General features: G+C 44.4%; 2 protein-coding genes across 3 annotated transcripts in view; one reads left to right on the forward strand and one right to left on the reverse strand.

Annotated features, from left to right (window-relative positions):
- The window catches only part of gnav1 (guanine nucleotide binding protein (G protein) alpha v1), a 28,097-nt gene extending 9,296 nt beyond the window's left edge, over positions 1–18,801 (forward strand). Inside the window, exons 3-9 of one of the 2 annotated variants that reach the window (XM_058381697.1) lie at positions 4,261–4,353; positions 4,941–5,101; positions 10,677–10,805; positions 13,077–13,206; positions 13,619–13,690; positions 16,566–16,653; positions 16,826–18,801. In XM_058381697.1, coding sequence (XP_058237680.1) covers positions 4,261–4,353; positions 4,941–5,101; positions 10,677–10,805; positions 13,077–13,206; positions 13,619–13,690; positions 16,566–16,653; positions 16,826–17,016 — 864 coding nt within the window. In that variant the 3' untranslated portion in view covers positions 17,017–18,801. Of the gene's footprint in view, positions 1–4,260; positions 4,354–4,940; positions 5,102–6,381; positions 10,183–10,676; positions 10,806–13,076; positions 13,207–13,618; positions 13,691–16,565; positions 16,654–16,825 lie in introns of those variants that run through there. The other variant, XM_058381698.1, reaches the window with a different exon arrangement.
- A 26-nt stretch (positions 18,802–18,827) lies between these two features.
- Positions 18,828–21,561, reverse strand: npb (neuropeptide B). The gene is made up of 2 exons (XM_058381719.1): positions 20,330–21,561; positions 18,828–19,469 (listed from the first exon to the last, which is right to left on the reverse strand). Exons 1-2 carry the CDS (start codon positions 20,633–20,635, stop codon positions 19,341–19,343), a joined length of 435 nt encoding a protein of 144 aa, XP_058237702.1. The 5' UTR covers positions 20,636–21,561; the 3' UTR covers positions 18,828–19,340.
- Between the last annotated feature and the right edge of the window lie 60 nt (positions 21,562–21,621).

Below are 21,621 nucleotides of genomic sequence, written 5' to 3' on the forward strand. Positions count from 1 at the left end.
ACACACACACACACAGTGTAAGGGCCATAATTATGGCTGAAGGCACAGGGTCATGGACTTTGAGTCAGTCTGTAATCAGAGCTTGGGTTTTCTTTAATTGCACAGTAAACTGGAACTGCACAACTCCAGAAGGGTGTGGCTTTGTGTGTGTGTGTGTGTGTGTGTGTGTGTGAGTGAGAGAGTATGTGTGTGAGTGCGTGTGTGTATGAGTGTTTGAGTGTGTATAAGAGTGTATGAGTGTGTTTGTGTCTGATTGTGTGTGTGTGCACACATGTATGCTTTACGTATGCATATCAGTGAATGACTAAGTGTGTGTGTTTGTGTCTCTATGTATACCTGTGTGTGTGTGTGTGTGAGTGAGTGAGTATGTGTGTGAGTGCGTGTGTGTATGAGTGTTTGAGTGTGTATAAGAGTGTATGAGTGTGTTTGTGTCTGATTGTGTGTGCACACATGTATGCTTTACGTATGCATATCAGTGAATGACTAAGTGTGTGTGTTTGTGTCTCTATGTATACCTGTGTGTGTGTGTGTGAGTGAGTGAGTATGTGTGTGAGAGTGCGTGTGTATATGAGTGTGAGTTTCTATGTGTGTCTGAGTGTTTGAGTGTGTATAAGAGTGTATGAGTGTGTTTGTGTCTGATTGTGTGTGTGTGCGTGCGCACATGTATGCTTTACGTATGCATATCAGTGAATGACTAAGTGTGTGTGTTTGTGTCTCTATGCATACGTGTGTGTGTGTGTGGCCTTTGTGTACGAGCCAGCGATCTGTTCTAACCTGTGTATCTTGGGAGTGTATCTTATCCGTTTTCTTAATCTCTTCTTTTTTTCTCTTCTTTCACTTCATCACCACATTGTGCTGTAGCGTGTCTCACCTCCCACACACTCTGCTCCTTTCCCTTTCTCCTCTGCTTTTCCTTTACACTCTTCTGCTACTTTACACATGACACAGAGAGACTGACACACACCCTCACCCAGGCCACGCCTCCTTTACTGAGACTGACACACATCCTCACACAGGCCACGCCTCCTTCACTGTGACTGACACACACCCTCACCCAGGCCACGCCTCCTTTACTGAGACTGACACACACCCTCACCCAGGCCACGCCTCCTTTACTGAGACTGACACACATCCTCACACAGGCCACGCCTCCTTCACTGTGACTGACACACACCCTCACCCAGGCCACGCCTCCTTTACTGAGACTGACACACACCCTCACCCAGGCCACGCCTCCTTTACTGAAACTGACACACATCCTCACACAGGCCACGCCTCCTTCACTGAGACTGACACACACCCTCACCCAGGCCACGTCTCCCTTACTGAGACTGACACACACCCTCACCCAGGCCACACCTCCTTCACTGAAATTGACACACATCCTCACACAGGCCTCTTTTAGTGTGACTGACACACCGTCACAAAGGCCACACCTCCTTCAGGCTGATACACACAGGCCACACCTCCTTCAGGCTGATGCACACAGGCCACACCCCTTTCAGGCTGTTACACACAGGCCACACCTCCTTCAGTCTGTTACACACAGGCCACACCTCCTTCAGGCTGATACACACAGGCCACACCTCCTTCAGGCTGATACACACAGGCCACACCTCCTTCAGTCTGATACACACAGGTCACACAACAAAAACACAGAAGATTCAGTTTACTGCTCATGATCTGCTACTCAGAGTAAGACACGCCCTCAGGGGCGGAGCATATATAAAGACTGATGAAGAATGATCTACTTTCTTTCATTCTTTTATGTTACTGTATTGTTGTCCAAAACATTTTACACTGTAATAAGAGTGTGTTTTCTCCATGTCACTGTTCGAGTATGAGGACATGAGGATGAAGATGTGTCGGGCTTCACTCTCCCGAGGTTAGCGTGTACCGCAGGAGGGGTGAAGTCGAACTCTCGGGTGGGAATTTAAAATGAAATCTCTGAAGTTGGGATCAGTGCCTGTGCCTCGGGGGAGGAGGGGGATCTATAAGAGCAGATGAAATGGCTGAGTAATAAAAGCATTCCTCAGCTGTAGAGCAACATAGAAAGGATTTTTAATAAGTGCTCGGTCTCCGAGCTCACCTCCCGTCCATCTGAACACAAACAGCACACGGGCCAGCTGCTTGTTTGTCTTGGACACACAGATACACCAGAGTTCAGGAAAACAGTCTCAGCATCCAGAGTTCACTCTGAGCCTAAAGCTTTATCACTGTGAGAGAATAATTAAAACCTTTAGAAACTCGGACGTCTTTATATATGTTTCATTTGTTCCACAGTCCCTGGAGCATCACGTCTACACCAAGAGCCGCTTCCTCTGAATGCAGGAAAAACATTTCGACATTCCCAGGAATTCCTAACACGGGTTGATATAATAGGCAGGGGTCAAAGGTCAGAGCTGAGAGTGCAGACTGGAGTTAATCTCTCCCTCATGCTGTCACCGGTTTTACCCCGAACAGCAGGACAAGGGAAGCTATGTAGTGCACTACATGGAGTGATTAAGGACACAGCCCATGGCTTATTGGGCTTAGCAGCTGTTAAAAGAATCTCACTCTCTCTCTCTCTCTCTCTCTCTCTCTCTCTTTCTCTCTCATTCTGTCTGTGTTTGTATAAACAAATAAAATCTATAAATTAGAGTTGGGCGATATGTCCTAAAAATTGAATCTCCGATTTCTTAAAACAAAATTCGATTTTTGATTTTAAAATGATTATTTTTCTTTAAAAAAATTTAATAAAACACTAGAGACTATAGAATAGATTGTTTCAATTTGAGCAAAAACAGTATAACCAAACATATGAACTGCTAATTTGGACTCAAAGTGCAAACTTAGTTTCGCTAACAAGTTTTTTTTTTGTTATTTTAGAAAAACAATAATCAATACATAAAAAACCTTTTTTGGGGATTTATAAAATGCAAACTTTCACCAGTCTTTACAAGTTCTAATTATTCTAGTAAAATAAAGTAATATAACAAAATATGAGGGATTTGTAAAGGGCAAACTGCAGACTTAACTTACATCACTTTTTACAAAATAAATAATTGTCACCTGGAAAAAAATCCCTGAAGAAAAACAATTTTGTAAATCAGTTCAAAATGCAACTAACACGCTAAATAAAACCAACACGCAACTAACACGCTAAATAAAACCAACACGCAACTAACACGCTAAATAAAACCAACACGCAACTAACACGCTAAATAAAACCAACACGCAACTAACACGCTAAATAAAACCAACACGCAACTAACACGCTAAATAAAACCAACACGCAACTAACACGCTAAATAAAACCAACACGCAACTAACACGCTAAATAAAACCAACACGCAACTAACACGCTAAATAAAACCAACACGCAACTAACACGCTAAATAAAACCAACACGCAACTAACACGCTAAATAAAACCAACACGCAAGACTTTCGGCTCCTCCCCATCTTTCAGCGCGTTCTTCAATCCGGACTGAAGAAACTGCGCCTCTCTTGGAAACAAGCTCTTTGCGTCGCAGAACTACGGAAGCTCGCTCTGCCAAACCAAAGTGAAATCGGAAAATCGATTTTCGTTTTTTTCAACATCAACATAAACCATAAATTCGAATTAATCGATAATAACGATTAATCGCCCAGCTCTACTATAAATGTATGAATAAGATGAGTGTATGATGGGCGTTTCCCTGCGTGAGGTTTCAGCATGGTGTAATGTAGGACACTGCCCATAAATATCCCATGATCCTCGGTGCCTTTACACAGAGGTGAAAGGTGAAGATGCGGACGTTGGGTCTGATCCTCTGGTCAGATGAAGGAGTGAGGTCACAGGATCAGTGTTAATCTCCTGCATGCTGGAGCTGAAGATAACGGCTCTGAGAGGGTGCCATTACTTTTACTCAAGACAGTGACAGGGGCTTATCGTGAAGTTTTGACATCATAATTAGGGCATGATGAATCGAACACCGACCGACACACACACACACACACACACCAGCAAACCTTCAACAGCATCTGGCTAATATGAAGCATCTCTCTCTCTCTCTCTCTCTCTCTCTCTTTAATTATTTACTTTATTGGGATCTGTTTCGTATGGATCTGCTGCTTGATGTAAAGTGATTTGGGACACAACCCACTGCTTGGCCTTTTTCCCTAGATCCCTCCTGCACACTGCACACACAGGAGGGTAACTGGGTGTCAGAAGGGTGAATAAATGTAAATAAATAAAGTGCCCAGGAGGATGAGTTTACGAGCGTTTGCTCTTTTCTAGCCGGCCGTGTTGGACAACCTGCTGATGTCCATGAAGTTTGTGCTGCACGGGATGGGCGTGCTCCGGATTAACCTGGCCAACAGCAAGAACAAGGTTTCTCACACACACACACACACACACACACACACACACACACACACACTACATCATAGCAAAAATGTTGTCACATAAATCAGTCATTTATACAGATTAAATAAACAACAAAATAGAGCTGCATTTATTTTTATCAGGAACACCAGGTGGCAGCAGTCACTCTCTCTCTCCCTCTCCCTCTCTCCCTCTCTCCCTTTCTCTCCCTCTCGCTTCCTTTCTCTCTCTCTCTCTTTCTTTCTTTCTCCCTTTCTCTCCCTCTCGCTTCCTCTATCTCTCTCTCTCTCTCTCTCTCTCCCTCAGACACGTGTGTTTTGCAGGTGCAGTTAAATGCTGCATCACCGCCGTGTCATCTCGCTCCTTAAACACACGTTGTGTAATTACCAGGTGGTTAACATGCGCCTCAGTGGCTAATTACCATGTGGTGGTGATAACGGTCATACAGATGGCTCGCTTTTTAAAGGGATTCTCCCGCCTCCTCGTAGGCTTTGTGCTTTTTTTTTTTAAAGAAAATCTTTTATTGTGTGTTTTTGCGGGGGCTGATAAACAGTGTGTGTGTGTGTGTGTGTGTGTGTGTGCGCGTTGTTCAGGTCCATGCCCACTCTGTTCTGTCATGTGGGCGGTGCTTTGATGAAGAGCAGGTGCTTTTCCCATTCATAAGCCACGCCCTTTCCTGCCTGTGGGCGGATCAGGGGGTGCGGTCTGCGGCTGCACGAGGCTACGAGTATGAACTTAATGACTCTGCACTCTAGTGAGTAACACACACACACACACACACACACACATCATGCACATCATGCACAGTGTGATCTTTTCTATAACATCAGTTAATGTGAATTCAAACGATCGTTTCTATAGCAACAGCAAATGATGCTGTTATAGTAAATCCTCATGGTGGTAACAGTAACATCACACACACACACACACACACACATTCTGTAGTGTTACACTAAGAATTTAAACAGACTTCAATGGGAATTCATTTCATGATTCTGTACAAAACATCCCATAATATTGGAGTGAGGTGAGTGAGAAATCAGTGTAGCTCTGCATCACTACACTGTCGTGCCCCCTGACCAGCGCAGCCACATGTGTGTCCTTTTTTCTGCTGTCCACTCTGCTGTTCTGGGAAGACCTGCACTAGATGTTGGAGCAGCTGTGGGGATGTGTCCATTCAGCTACAGGAGCATTCATCAGACCCTGGTGCTGGCTGAGGAGGTCTGGTGGTGTTCAGTGGTCCACTCAGAGGTCAGGGCTCAACTCTGACCTTAACACACACCATGTGTGCTCCAGCATACAGAGACATTCTAAACCGTTGTGTGATTAATACGATGTGCTAACAGTTTGAGGAAAAATTGTGTGTGTGTGTGTGATGGTCAGGGGTGCACATACTTTGACAGGTTTTACCATTTAGTAAAAATAAACAAACTGGAACAACAAACTATTTCATGTTTAAGCAACTGGACACAGAGCCAGAAGGCCATCAGGAAGCTGTCGCAGTTCTTTCATACACACATCTGTTCAGCTTTACAGCTGCTCCTGCACTTCCTGTCCATCTCACACACACACACACACACACGTGCACAAGTTCTCCGTCTATTTAAACATCTCATGAATACATTTAGTAGCCAGCAAACAGACCAGAAATGAGATGAAGATTTTTCCTGAGGCTGTTAATTGGGCAGTTGACCTCACCAGTGACCTCTGACCTTTTCTCTTGTCCATTTCATGCATATTCTATTACACTTTCACACATTGTCTTCTCTAATGGTGTGTTGAATGTGATGATTTTTCTGAGATTTAGTGTGATGCTCTAATTTAAACATTTGTTGTTACTCGTTTAGCCTTTTTTTAAATTTCATTTAATTTAATTACATTTTTTTTTTTTTACATGTTTTGTTTTTTTTTTTTTCCCCTCTCTCTTGACCACAAGCTCGCAGTTGAAGCGTAATTTATTCCTCTGGTAATGCAGTCACTTTTATTCAACAAATTCCAGTAAAGTTATATAAAAAACTCTTTTTGACCAATCAGATTGCAGCTCAGAGGACGGGCGAGAAAAACAAACATGGAGGAGAGAGAGCCTGAAAAAGGATCAAGGATTCGGATTCCGAAAAGTTCAGATCATTTTACTGACTCGGATCTTCAAATCTCAGCAAAATGAACGAATCTTTTTTCCGAGTCATTTTATCTAGTGATTAGATTAATACTGTTATTTGTTTTTATCTAATGTGACTAATCTTTTTATACAATTTTGGACCAATATGTCCAGTCTGCACAGGAGAATCAATCAACTATACCAGAAAAAACTAATTAACAAGAGGTACTTTGTGTTTGTAGGCTCACCTTTTTATTAAGTAATATTTGTTTACAGACAGTCAAAAGCAGAGAAATCGCTCTCCAGGTCGACTCGGTGTTCCCGAGTCATATTAAGGATTTGTTCAAAATGAATGAATTGCTCTCTGGGTGAACTCTGTATTCCCGAGTCATATTAAAGATTCGTTCAAAATGAATGAATTGCTCTCTGGGTCAATTCGTGGTTCCCGAGTCATATTAAGGATTCGTTCAAAATGAATGAATTGCTCTCTGGGTCAACTCGTTATTCTCGAGTCATATTAAGGATTCGTTCTAAATGAACGACACATCACTGTTTCACATGCCTTACTGATTATAGTCATCTCTAGGTCCAAGGAGCATCGTCATGGGTACAGTCTGAGCATCACATTAGTTTTTTAAAAATTACTGACAAGTTATTTACAGCCGACACGAAGCTTACTTTAAACCAGCGTGTGTGTAAACTCTGTAGAGGAGGAAATTAGTGCTTAAAGAAGCGTGTGTGTGTGTTGGTGGGTGGAATGGGTGAGTTTTTACGCATGCTTTAATAATATAAGCAGTTCAGACTTTGTGTGCTTTGTGTGGGAAGAGTGGGCGTGATTATAAGTGAGTGTGTGTGTGTGTGTGTTGTTTGGGTCAGAGATAAAACACCAGGAGTGTAATTATTTAAATGCAGCAGCTCAGGTCCCCTGTGTCGCAAGAGTGTGGTGTGCGTCACTGCAAATGAGGATCCGAGTTAGAGGTGTGTGTGTGTGTGTGTGTGTGTGTGTTTCTTAAATGGCAGTTAGTACTTGTGTTTAAGAGGAGAGCGTGGCCACCCTGGAGATGTTCATTTTGGAATTATTGTCAGGCTGTACAGCATTTTAAAAGTAAGTGTGTGTGTGTGTGTGTGTGTGTGTGTGTGTGATGCCGTTCCAGTGAAATACTGAGTGACGGTGAGGTGTTATGAAGTGAGTTGCTGTTTTTATCTTTTTATCTGTCTTCTCTCACACACACACACACACACACTATCCCTCTATGTAAAAGGTCAGATATTCCACATTTCCTTTGTCCACCTGGGTTCCTTAATTTCCTGTCTCTTAGTACCAAAAAACATGTAGAACCATTTCACCATAAACCTGTCTGTCTGTCTATCAGCTTGTCTGACTCTCTGACCGTCTCTCAGTCTGTCTGTCTATCAGCTTGACTGTCTTTCTGTGTCTCAACCAGCCTGTCTGTCTGTCTCTCAGTCAGCCTGTCTGTCTCTCAATCAGCCTGTCTATCTGTCTCTCAATCAGCCTGTCTGTCTGTCTATCTGTCTCTCAATCAGACTGTCTGTCTGTCTGTCTGTCTCTCAATCAGCCTGTCTGTCTCCCTGTCTGTCTCTCAATCAGCCTGTCTGTCTTTCTGTCTGTCTCTCAGTCTGTATGTCTGTCTGTCTCTCTTTCAGCCTGTCTGTCTTTCTGTCTGTCTCTCAATCAGCCTGTCTGTCTTTCTGCCTGTCTCTCAATCAGCATGTCTGTCTGTCTCTCAATCAGCCTGTCTGGCTTTCTGTCTGTCTCTCAATCAGTCAGTCTGTCTGTCTGTCTCTCTTTCAGCATGTCTGTCTGTCTCTCAATCAGCCTGTCTGTCTCCCTGTCTGTCTCTCAATCAGCCTGTCTGTCTGTCTGTCTGTCTCTCAATCAGCCTGTCTGTCTGTCTGTCTGTCTCTCAATCAGCCTGTCTGTCTCCCTGTCTGTCTCTCAATCAGCCTGTCTGTCTTTCTGTCTGTCTCTCCATCAGCCTGTCTGTCTTTCTGCCTGTCTCTCAATCAGCATGTCTGTCTGTCTCTCAATCAGCCTGTCTGGCTTTCTGCCTGTCTCTCAATCAGCCTGTCTGTCTTTCTGTCTGTCTCTCAATCAGTCAGTCTGTCTGTCTGTCTCTCTTTCAGCATGTCTGTCTGTCTCTCAATCAGCCTGTCTGTCTCCCTGTCTGTCTCTCAATCAGCCTGTCTGTCTTTCTGTCTGTCTCTCAATCAGCCTGTCTGTCTTTCTGCCTGTCTCTCAATCAGCATGTCTGTCTGTCTCTCAATCAGCCTGTCTGGCTTTCTGCCTGTCTCTCAATCAGCCTGTCTGTCTTTCTGCCTGTCTCTCAATCAGCCTGTCTGTTTGTCTGTCTGTCTCTCAATCAGTCTGTCTGTCTGTGTCTGTCTCTCAATCAGCCTGTCTGTCTGTGTCTGTCTCTCAATCAGCCTGTCTGTCTCTCTATCTATCCATCTGTCTCTCTGTCTCTCTCTGTCTCTCTCTTCTTTTCTCTTCTCTTCAGATCAGTTGATTGAAAATAACTTTTTAACCCTCATTCAAAAGCAATGAATCATACAAACCACAATCCCACAATTCCCAGTCACAAAAGCTTTTCCCAGTCATAGGGATGTTCCCAAATTCCAGAGTGTTGCCCCATTACAGGGGTGTGTTCCATTCCCTATGTGTTTTTCCCAACACACACCATGTTAAGCGTCAGTGTTATAGTTGTGTGTGTGTGTGTGTGAAGTGATCAGCAAAAACACACTTATTTAATTAAAGCTTCAGAAGAATCTTTTTCATGACATGAAGCTGTGATCATCCACATCGAACGAGGAGATATAATCCTCTACACCATCATGGTTGACTTGAAGGGATCAGCGTGTGTGTGTGTGTGTGTGTGTGTGTGTGTGTGTGTGCACGCACTCAGCGGTCAGCAGGATTGAAGTGATGATAATCAGATAGAAGGTGGTGGGGGTGAGGAGTAGGGGGCAGGGGAGTCGGATACGAGTGCAGTTGTCATCACCTGCTGTGAGCTGCTGAGATCTTAAGGCCAGTAACGTCTCTGTGGTGTGGTTCACACAGACACACACACAGGCTTAATCACACACCTGAGGCTAAAACTTCTGGCCAGGGGGTTTATCTGATCAGACTAATGTTGGAATGCCAGCTAATTGCTTTGGCACTTGGAGGTGTGTGTGTGTGGTGACTCAGTATAGCAGGTAAAACAAAGCCTGAAGTATCTTTTACGTGGGATTTCAGCTTTGTCTCAGAACATAATGTTTGGAGGAAACCCAGCTCTGCTGATGTAGACTGAAACATGGTGGTGGTAGCATCATGCTCAGATGAACTCTGACCACGTCTTGACCCAGACACAGACTTTTCTGGTGGACGTCCTCCACTAGAGACTCTTAAAGAAAAGATAAAGATTCGTGTAGGCGACATCAAAACCCAGAGGATGCAGAGGATAATCCTGCTTAAACCCCTCCCTTCTCATGCATATGCAAATCAGCCACAGCTTGAGTCACACCCTGTGGTATGAATATTTAATGTCCTCATTAGCATATGCGTAGTGTTTCTTCTGAAACCCCTGAACGTCTCCTGGTGGTTTTACACACAGGTCTCAGATCCCTGCTGGAGAAACAGATTAAGATAAAGCCCAGGATTTAGATTCAATTTCACATCATTTCTGAATGATTAAGATAAACTGGAACCAACCCTCATGAGTCCTTCGCTAAAGACAAACCCATAATTCTGTTCTCTCTCTCTCTCTCTCTCTCTCTCTCTCTCTCTTTGTTCTCTCCATTCTCTCTCTCTCTCTCTCTCTCTCTCTCTCTTTGTTCTCTCCATTCTCTCTCTCTCTCTCTCTGTTCTCTCCGTTCTCTCTCTCTCTCTCTCTCTCTTTCTCTCCATTCTCTCTCTCTCTCTCTCTCTCTCTCTCTGTTCTCTCCATTCTCTTTCTCTCTCTCTCTCTCTCTCCATTTTCTCTCTCTCTCCATTTTCTCTCTGTTCTCTCCATTTTCTCTCTCTCTCTCTCTGTTCTCTCCATTTTCTCTCTCTCTCCCTCTCTCTCTCTCTCTCTCCATTCTCTCTCTCTCTCTCTCTCTCTCTCTCTCTCTCTCTCTCTGTTCGCTCCATTCTCTCCCTCTCCCTCCCTCCCTCCCTCCCTCCCTCTCTGTCTCTCTCCCTCTCTGTCTCTCTCCCTCTCTGTCTCTCTCTCTCTCTCTCTCTCTGCAGTTTTTTTGAGAACATGACCCGGATCGTGTCACTGGACTACGTTCCCACGGAGATGGACGTTCTGCGGGTCAGAATCCGGACCACAGGCGTGATTGAGACTCAGTTTAAAGTCAAGCACCTGGTGTTCAGGTAAAACTCTGCCCCGCTGCTTTCCTGTCTAAAGGACCTGAAACACACAGAATAATGAAGTGAGGTACACGAGCAGCTCTGAACACTGAGGCACTAAAACCCAGAAGGCTTCAGTCACGCTCCGGACCGTCAGTATACCCCCCCCAATCGTCCACTCACGTCCCATTACGGTCACACTCCGTCACCACACGCCTGATTAAACCCCGCCGAGTGTGACCAGAGGATTGTGGGTAATTCTCAGCCTTCCAGATCATTTGGATGTTAATGGGCACGTTTACATGCACACTTCATTTCAAATGGAGCAAAGGATTATGGGAGCTGGGGATTATGAGGCGTTTCATACACACACACACACACACACACACACACACACACACACACACACACACACACACTGGAGTTTCTTCACCTTCCTCCGCTTATCTTCAGTATTAAGTCAGCTCTGTCTCTCTCGGTTTCAGCTGAAGAGAAAATCTGCATCACATTTCATTTCCATAATCTGGAACACACTGGAGAACGAGTGCAGTCTCTCTCTCTCTCTCTCTCTCTCTCACCCCCCCTCGTGTTCTCACTCACACATCTACAATGGAGCTCTGCTTCTCTCTCTCCGTCTGCTCACTACATAGTCTTTATTTCAGCAACTTTACACTGGAAAGATTAGAGACGTGTTTAAATGAAGTGTTTGAAGTTTCTTTCTTTCTTTCTTTCTTTCTTTCTTTCTTTCTTTCTTTCTTTCTTTCTTTCTTTCTTTCTTTCTTTCTTTCTTTCTTTCTTTCTTTCTTTCTTTCTTTCAGCATTTCTTTCAGCATTTCTTTCAGCATTTCTTTCTTTCTTTCTTTCAGCATTTCTTTCTTTCTTTCAGCATTTGTTGCTGCCTGTCTTGCTTTCTCTGTCCCTGTCTGTCTCCATTTGTATCGCTGTGCCTATCTCTCCCCATCTCACTCTGTCTGTCTCTCTCTCGTCTGTTTTTCACCCTTTCTGTCTCTCTCCATCTCTGTCTGTCTCTCTCTGTCTCTGTTTTTCACTTTGTCTCTCCCTGTCTCTTTCTGTCACACTCTGTCTGTCTCTTCTTGTCTCACTCTATCTGTCTCTCCCTGTCACACTCTGTCTGTCTCTCCCGGTCTCACTTTGTCTGTCTCTCTCTGTCACACTTTGTCTGTCTCTTCTTGTCTCACTCTGTGTGTCTCTCCCTATCTCTGTCTGTCACTCTCCATCTCACTCTGTCTGACTCTCCTTGTCTTTCACTCTATCTCTGCCTGTCTGTCTCTCTCCATCTCACTCTGTCTGTCTTTAAGCCTCAGAGTTAGCTCCTGTAGAGGTACGTTTAGGTATTCCTGCGTGTGTGTTTGTGGGTGTGTGTGTGTTTGTTTGTGGGTGTTTGTGTGTGTGTGTAGTAACACTTAATAAGAATGTGTTATTACTCACACTGATAGTTTTATTAATATAGATGACATAGTAGATTTAAAGAATTTAGAGCTGTGTCTCTCTCTCAGTAACTCAGTATTGTGTGTGTGTCTGTGTATTTGTGTGTCTGTGTGTGTGTGATATTTGCGTTATTAAACTGTCACATTAAGCCCCCGATCCCTGCCGTGTGGTATGAGGGTCTTCAGACGAGTGTAGATTATTGTCTTCATATTTTCCACGCTTCACATCATCCTGGAACTGCTGCAGTGACTTCATTCTCACCCAAAGTGTGTGTGTGTGTGTGTGTTCATGTTTAACCACGCAGTAACAGATCTGTTCTTTCATCAGCATTGTTTTAGCTCTCCCTGTGCAGCAGTGTGTGTGTGTGTGTGTGTGTGCTCAGGGTAAGACGTGTACAGGAATCCTTCTGCCAAATTCAGGCGTTAGATGAGGAAATGAGACTCAGCCCAGGCTCTCAGCGGAGAATGACCTTTTCACATCCTCTCACCTGTTTCCCTCTCGGCTGCCAGATTGCTCCCGATATCCTCTGTCCTGCTCGTCCCCGAGCGCTGATTGAGGCCGAGGGACGAGTGGCCCGCTGACACTCCTGTGTGAAATTGCAGAGAGGGGTGATGACGAATCTCTGCACCTCTTGAAAAATAAACCTCTTGAATTTTCACTCTTATGAGTGAAACAAAACAGTGTGTGTGTGTGTGTGTGTTGTTTTGTTGGATAAATCCCATCTGACGTTTTAGTTTTAGAGGTCTCATGATGCACGTGTTCATCCTGTTTCATCATGCACAAAAACGAGCCACCCCATAATTTCTCCCTCACGTGTGTGACGCGTTTCTCTCCGTCCCTCTGCAGGCTGTATGATGTCGGAGGCCAGCGGACGGAGAGGAGGAAGTGGATCAGCTGTTTTGAGGACGTCAGGGCCGTGCTGTTTGTAGTCGCGCTGAGCGGATACGACATGACGCTGGTGGAGGACCCTTCCATGGTGAGAGCCACGCCCACTCCCGTCAAACATGTTTCATTCTCCAAAACCCTTCCACCTCTAAATGATCGTTTTTCACTCACAGCTTAATGTCTGTCTTTTGAGCATCCCTCAAATCTGATTGGTCAGGAACCCCTGACGACGCCCATTCAAATATGTCGTTTCCATAGTAACAGCTCATACACAGGGTCTCATATGGAGGAGATGCTCCATGAAAACCAAATCGCTGTAAGGAGACGTTTATTCAATGCTTAAAGGAGACGTAGACATCAAGCTGCATTTTGTTCATTTGTTTGTTTCTGCAGTGTAAAAGGAATAAAACCTGTAATGCTCTATAAAATATGACAAATAATCACTAACTTTATTTACACCTCATCTTCAGAATTTGTCCTGTGTGTGTGTGTGTGTGTTTCAGAACCGACTGCAGGAGAGCCTCCGGCTGTTTTCCTCCATCTGCAACAACGTGTTCTTCAGGAGCACCTCCATGGTAAGAGCTAAGGAGGCCGAAGAGAGTAACACACACACACACTTCAGGGAAAGACACAGAGAGTGGCACAGATGGGACCCGAAACTGTGTGGAAACCAATAAACACACACAATGTTTATAGATTGATTACATTTGTATTTAAGGAGTGTGTGTGTGTGTGTTTCAGCAGGAGCTGTACCCAGTTCTTATTAAACATTAGTAGATGTATAAAGCAGAGCGTTTATTCAGTGGGGTTCCTGCACCATGCCCGAGTAGATGAGCCTTTATGTTTCTGACTTCACTGTCACCATGGCAACAAACATCAACCCTAACGCTGATGTCACTGATCTCACATCTGCTGCTAGAGAGGAGAATCCTTCATTTACACTGTGCTGAGGAAAACGGAGAGACAGACAGACATATGGCCAGTCTCAGGTAGAGGGATAGATGGAGAGACAAGGCAGGTGAAGAGACAGACAGGTAGAGGGCCAGATGATGAGACACAGGTAGAGGGCCAGATGAAGAGACAGACAGACATATGACCAGGTACAGGGGCAGATGGAGAGACAAACAGGTGGAGAGACAGACAGGTTGACAGGTAGCTGGCAAGAAAACAGATAGAGGGGTAGATGGAGAGACAGACAGGTAGATGGCAGATGGAGAGACAGACAGTTAATGAGGCAGATGGAGAGACAGACGGGTAGAGGGCCAGATGAAGAAACAGACAGGTAGAGGGGCAGATGGAGAGACAAATGAGTGAACAGGCAGGTGGAGAGACAGAGAGGTGGGGGTCAGATCAAGAGATAAACAGGTAGACAGGCAGGTGGAGAGACATACAGTTAACGGGGCAGATGGACTGACGGACAGGTGTAGGGGCAGATGGAGAAAACAGACAGGTAGACTGGCAGATTCAGAGACAAGCATTCAGAGACAAGTGAGATCTGACCCCGAGTCAGTGTTCCTAATAAAGTGCTCACTGAGTGCAGAGTGATGGAGTGAGAGGAAGACGGAGAGACAGGTAAAGGTGTAAGAGTGATCGCTGTAATTGAACGTGTGTGTGTGTGTGTGTATGTATATGTTCTAAGAGATTCAGCCACTCGGTTATTAACCTGCAGAAGTGTGTCTGATTACACACACAGTAACTCCTAACCCCCCCCCCCCCCCCCCACACACACACCTTCTATCTGATCATCACTTCAATCCTGCTGACCGCTGAGCATGCACACACACACACACCCTACTCCTCACCCCCCCCCACCTTCTATCTGATCATCACTTCAATCCTGCTGACCGCTGAGCACACACACACACACACACACACACACACACACTCCACTGCTTTGTGTAATGAGCTCATTTACTGGGCCTCGTTACACACTCACTGCTGCTTCACTCCTCACTGCCCTTCACCAACACTAACGACTGGTCAGTGCTAATTTTGTTGATAATTGCCATGAGGGTGTGGCTACTGCACTGACCTCCATCTTTGACTCACTCTCTCTCATCTTGCTCGCTCTCTCTCTCTCTCTCTCTCTCTCTCTCTCTCTCTTTCTCTTTTTTTCTCTCTGTCTGTGCCACTGATATTTAAATAGCTTGGGGTTATTATTGGGAACTGGTGTGTGAAAGCTCACACACACACAGAAACACACACACTGTTAGATGTCAAAAATAATATCTACCAAACTTTTAATTGTCACGCTTGTTCTTTGCACTGATCTTTCAGGTGATTATCTGGATTGTTTCTCATTGTTGAGAATAAACTGCACATGAGTCAGAGATCAATTTTATAAACACTTCTTGTCAGAATTTTCTGGAATTTTAAGTTTGAAGGTGTAAGTTAATGTCAAGGTCTGTATGTTAATCATAGTGCAGAACTAACCAAGGCATACCTCACAAGAACAAATTAAAGAGACAGAAAACACTCCTGGTAGAGTCTGCAGCATTCTGCTATACACACATGCCCTACATTGACAAAAGTACTGGGACACCCCTTTGAGATCATTGAATTCAGGGGTTGGGCTCAGCCCCTTAGTTCCAGTGAAAGGAACTCTTAATGCTTCAGCTTCACACCAAGACATTTTGGACAATTTCATGCTCTTTGTGGGAACAGTTTGGGGATGACCCCTTCCTGTTCCAACATGACTGCACTCCAGTGACCAAAGCAAGATCCATAAAGACATGGATGAGAGAGTTTGGTGTGGAGGAACTTGACTGACCTGCACAGAGTCCTGACCTCAATCCCATAGAACACCTTTGGGATGAATTAGAGTGGAGACTGTGAGCCAGACCTTCTCGTCCAACATCAGTGCCTGACCTCACAAATGCTCACAAAAGTTCCCATAAACACACTCCTAAACCTTGTGGAAAGCCTTCCCAGAAGAGTTGAAGCTGTTATAGCTGCAAAGGGCGGGACAACTCCATATTACATTCATGTGCAGGTAAAGGCAGACTAAAAGCCCTTTGGCCTGGCTCACAGTCTCCGCTCTAATTCACCAAAGGTGTTCTATGGGGTTGAGGTCAGGACTCTGTGCAGGTCAGTCAAGTTCCTCCACACCAAACTCACTCATCCATGTCTTTATGTACCTTGCTTTGGTCACTGGTGAGCAGTCATGTTGGAACAGGAAGGGGTCATCCCCAAACCCCCCATTCTTGGTATGAAGCTGAAGCATTAAGAGTTCCTTTAACTGAACTAAGGGGCCGAGCCCAACCCCTGAAAAACAACACCTGAATTCAATGATTTGGAGGGGTGTCCCAAAACTTTTGGCAATATAGTGTATAACCTGGTAACAAATATTATGACTGTGTTAGACATTTTTATGGATTTCTTACACTGAAATTTAATACACTTTTTAGAAAACCAATAAAATTCCAAACCTCCCGTCATTTTGTTTTTCAGATTTTATTCATGAACAAAATCGATCTTTTCCAAGAGAAGATCCTGCACTCGGGCCGTCACCTCAGACATTACCTGCCGCTCTACAGAGGTGAGAGAAATATAAACCACATCCTTATTAAGATGCTGAATATATAGCGTATGGTATTCAATAATAATTTTCAAGAAAAGTGTTTTATCATGTTTCTGCAACATTTTTAGTTTATTCTTTCTGTCTCTCTCACTCTGTGTGTGTGTGTGTGTGTGTGTGTGCACGCTCCCAGGTGCAGACTGTGATGTGGATTCTGCTGCTCGATTCATCGCCTCCATGTTCGTCTCTCAGAACGCCACGCCCCGGAAACTGATCTATCACCACTTCACCACGGCAACGGACACCTCCAACGTGCAGGTGGTGTTTCAGGTGGTGATGGACACCATCATGAAGGAGAACCTGGAGGCAGTTTCACTGCTCTGAGATCCAGTTTAATCTTTACACATTCATCTCCATTGCTCCTCCATGTGAAACTTGCAGAACTGCACCAGGATGGACACACACACATACACACACACACACACACACACAGAGTTAATCAGCAGCTCACTGTCCGTGATGTTCTCCTGAGCTGTCCGAGGTGCTGAACCTCAACACTCTCCTCGGCTCTGCGTGTGAGACAGGAAAGAAAGAAAAACCTGGAAAGGGAGAGAGAGAGCGAGAGACTGATTGAAAGACAAAAAGAGAGAGATAGAAAGACAGAGAGATAGCTTGAGCAATGGATATGAAGATATACAGAGTGATGAAGATATACAGAGCAATAGATAGAGACTGAGAATGATAGATATGAAGAAAGAAAGATTAATATATTTAGATAAATAGAGAGAGAGGGGGGAGCAGTGGACATGGAGATGGAGAGAGATAGAAGAGAGGAGGATAAATATATCTCTGCAGGACCTTTTAAAAATTCTTCACAAGGGCCATAAAGAATGGAGAAAGAAAGGGAATGAAAACAGTTGAGGAGAGAGTAATGGAGTGAGAGATATGGACGTTTATTACGTGGTTCTTCTGGTGGGCGTGGTCTCTCCAGGATGACCCCACCCCCATGCACAGAACAGGAGGACTCATTGAAGGGTGTGATGATGATGTCAGACTCTAGAACGTTCCACATCATCTACATCCTGAAGACCTGAGACTGTATTTCAGCCCCTGCTCCGCCCCTGCTCCACCCTCTGCCCTGCCCCCTTCCTTTCATCTGTACTGTTGTTGAATAACAATGAAGACGTTTACTGTGATAAAGAGTCATGCAATGACTTTTTTTTAAAATATTTTAAATATGTTCCTCATGAAGCTTCACACACTCTCAACATCTGCATCAACTCCATGATGGAGCTCGGACCTGGAGGTTTTCTCCATGTCCAGATGAACCAGAAGGTGGTGATTCGTTTCCTACAGCAGCATTCTCATGTGTGTGTGTTTCTATAGCAACGGCTACACGGGGACTTGAGTTGGACATTAAAGATCAATGGATTTATAAAAAAATATCTGATGTAACTTAAAATTAGGAGGCGGTCATATACATGAACATTGATGGAAGGAGTCTCCAGTGTCAGTGCTTCATCATAATGTGTCTGATGGTGCGTCCATGTCCAACCTATGTATGTGTGTGTGTGTGTGTGTGTGTGGATGTGTGTATATATACAACATGTGTATGGATGTATGTGTGTGTGTGTGGATGTGTGTATATATATGTGTATGGATGTGTGTGTGTGTATTTGTGTGTATGAATGTGTGTAAGTGTGTGTGTGTGTGTGCCTGTGTGTGTGTTTGCACACTTTGTCCTTCACTGGTGTGTTTGGTTGTGCGTTTGGACCCGAGTGTGATTTCTCTTCCTGATAATATTTACCAAAAAAAGAGCACTGAGTTAATGATCAGCAGGAGGAAAGTCTGTTTTTACAACACACTTCGTTCCCCCCCCCCACACACACACAGTGAAGTTGTGCAGCAGTAATCTGCACTGTGTTGTTATATTATTATGTAATATTACACTTACACGCACTGAAGGTGTGTAAAGCATCCTGTTGGGGGTTTATTTTATTTTATTTTATTTCCTTTTTTATTATTATTATTTTTTGACGTATTTGTTGAGAGATGAAGCTGTGAAGTGCTGTGTGTTTGTGTCAAAGTGTGTGTGTGAGAGTGTGTGTGTGTTTGTGTGACACACACCTTCCTGTGCTTTGTAAGATATCTTTTGTAAATGTCTTTTCTGGTCAGTGAACTCAAAGCAAAAAGAATCCACTGTTCCGGTGTCTGTGATGATCGTGATGTATTTGATCTAACCCTGGAGACGTGCGCGTCTCTTACATCTTTCTTTAAAATAGTAACTACACAAAACAGCCGAATCAACCACGTGTCGAGTTTAATAAATAAAATAACATTCTTTAACAGTTTATACATTTACACACAGAAAGGACAAACAGCGACTCCGATTCCGTCTCCATCACGCACACAAATTGTAGCTTTACAGATTTTTTTTTTGTAGATAAAACAATGGGAAATAAATAACATTCAGGGTCAGGAGTCCGGGTGGTGATGGAGATCTGGACATCAGAGCATCCTAAACAGATCGGTTTCAGTGTACATGATGGTCAGGGGTTGTGTGAAGAAGACAGGTTCCTGACCCCGGTCCTGGACACGTCCCCCGTCCTGACGCCGTGTTACAGCAGGACAACAGCAGAGCGAGCAGGACAGAGGTGGGGGGGTGTCTCCAGGACCGGAGTCGGGATCCGCGCGCGCTCACGTGCCGTTCACGCCACCAAGCAGTCGAGCGAGTCAAGCGCGAGCAGAACTTCCGCCCTGCACCGGAACGTGTTCCAGCCGTCCTGCATCGGCTCACAGCTCTGTAGGTTCGGAGAAATGTCCTTGATGCAGATGGCCTGGAAAAACAAAACAAACAGCAGCCGGAAACGACCATTAAAATTAAGAATAAAAAAAAAAAGCTCTCCAGTTTGTGCACTTCCTTTGTAGCGCACTACTGCCGAGTCTTACAGTTTATTACAGTCTGCCTTCTCTTAATCCAATAAATAATATACAAAAATTATACCTAAATTATATTTGCAAATTTATTTTAATAATTTGTCGCTCAAACTCATCCCGCGGATTATAACGGGATTTTACACGTTTTTACGCAACGATTTAGCATATTATTATCATCATTATTATTAGTAGTAGTATATAAATAAACAGCCCGTATTTGTCCGAGAGTTAAAGTGTTTAAGGATAAAATAAAAAATATCAGAAGTTAATAACGTTTTTATTATTCTATTTTTACGTTCCGACTTTGATTTATTTATTTATTTTATTTATATTACAGGATTTGGATATAAATTTTAGTCCTCAGATTTAAAACAAGATTTCATTTTGCACTTCCTTTAATTTTTTTAAACGAAGCTGGTGTTGAATTCTTCTGTGTGCCGAAGCGCTCCAGCTGCGCGCCCTCGCGCCACATCTGCACACATCTGCAACCTTTATTTTTTGAGAAGTTATTTTTTGCGTCCGGAAATCTGCTGCGCCGTGTGGGAGCGTCTCGTGCGCGCTCTGAGAACGGAACTTTTTGTCCAGCGCGTGCCTTCTACCTGAGGAAGGTGCACGTGGTGTGTTCTTTCATTAGCTGTAAAGGTGAGTACAGGTGCGTTATTAAATCATTACATTAAAGTGTTTAAATGTTTCCCTGAGGAACAGGAAGTCTAAAGCCTCTCTGAAGGAATGTGTGGATTATTCACCCGGTCATATTTACCATGTTTTTCAGGACAGGTGTGTGTCTCGCGCTCAGCTCGGGCATCACGCTGTTTCCGGTGCTCTCTCCTGCATCCAGCACGGACTCCGTGTCGGACCTGCGGACGTAGGGTGACCTGCGGATGCCGGACAGCAAACCCGAGGCTCTGCCTACGGAGTAGTAGCTTGGCCCGGTGGCCTGCTTGTACCAGGCGTCTGCGGGGCAGCACGAGAGCAGCACGGCGACGGTCGCGAGCATCACCGCGGACCTCACGGACCTCTCCGGCGCGCACCTCATCGCCATCCTCATCATCATCAGCACCATCATCGTCACCTGTTCAGCGGGTTGTTGGTTTTTGTTTGTTTCCTCCGAGGAGTTCTCTCTGAGCGTTACCGGGACAGAGCTGGAGTTTCTGCTCTGCACCCGACGGGGCGGCTTTTATACACCAACTCTGGAGCGCGTAAAGGCGCGCGCGCGCGTTCGACGTGAAGGTGGATGACGTTTCCGGTAAAGAAGAGAGGGGGGTCAAGTCAACGTCTAATCAGCGTGGGAGCGTTTCAGCATCAAGCTTCTCCGAGGTGCGTACATTTGACTTATGACGTGAGATTGTTTTTTATAGCCATGATAGAACACACACACACATCTGTATTCGAGTACTCTGAGCGTTCTTGTTGAAAGGATGGCTCTTTAAGGAGCACTCATGTTTCTAGAATGATGTTCTTAAAGCTCAGAGCACCTGAGGACCACCATCTTTTCTCGAGAGCGTGTGTGTAAACTCCTGTTACAGAATTCATAATAATAAAGTCATTAAATGACGAAACATTCATTTCTGGTATTATTAGCTCAGAGCTCAGATTGCTTCAGGGTTAGATTTGTCTTAAAAACACGAAGAAGTTGAACACTGAGGAACAAACAGGCACGAAGTCCGTGTTACTGCGTCATGAAATCTAACAGCCAATCAGATTCCAGCATGCAAGCACGAGCCAAACAGCTTCCTGTAAAAGGGGCGTGTCAAATCCGCATATTATTATTTTTCCCCTTCTTTTTCTTAGCAGTATGTACTGTTTAAAACAGAAAAAAATATTTTTTCAGTGATTTTCAGTCTCAATTGTTTAATCCAATATCTGAGACTTCAAAAAAACCCAAACAATTAGAGATTATCCAGAGCGGGAAAGCAGCGACATGTACAGCAGGTCAGATACAGGGTGGTTATTAATGACCCAATGATTTAACACCAAGGATTTCAGTGTTTTAATAAACAAAATGCATTTCCTGCATCGAAACCTGGAACTCTGCTGGTTTATTCTGACCTG

The sequence above is a fragment of the Hemibagrus wyckioides genome, linkage group LG27 (genome assembly GCF_019097595.1).
Source record: "Hemibagrus wyckioides isolate EC202008001 linkage group LG27, SWU_Hwy_1.0, whole genome shotgun sequence".
Classification (NCBI taxonomy): Eukaryota; Metazoa; Chordata; class Actinopteri; order Siluriformes; family Bagridae; genus Hemibagrus; species Hemibagrus wyckioides.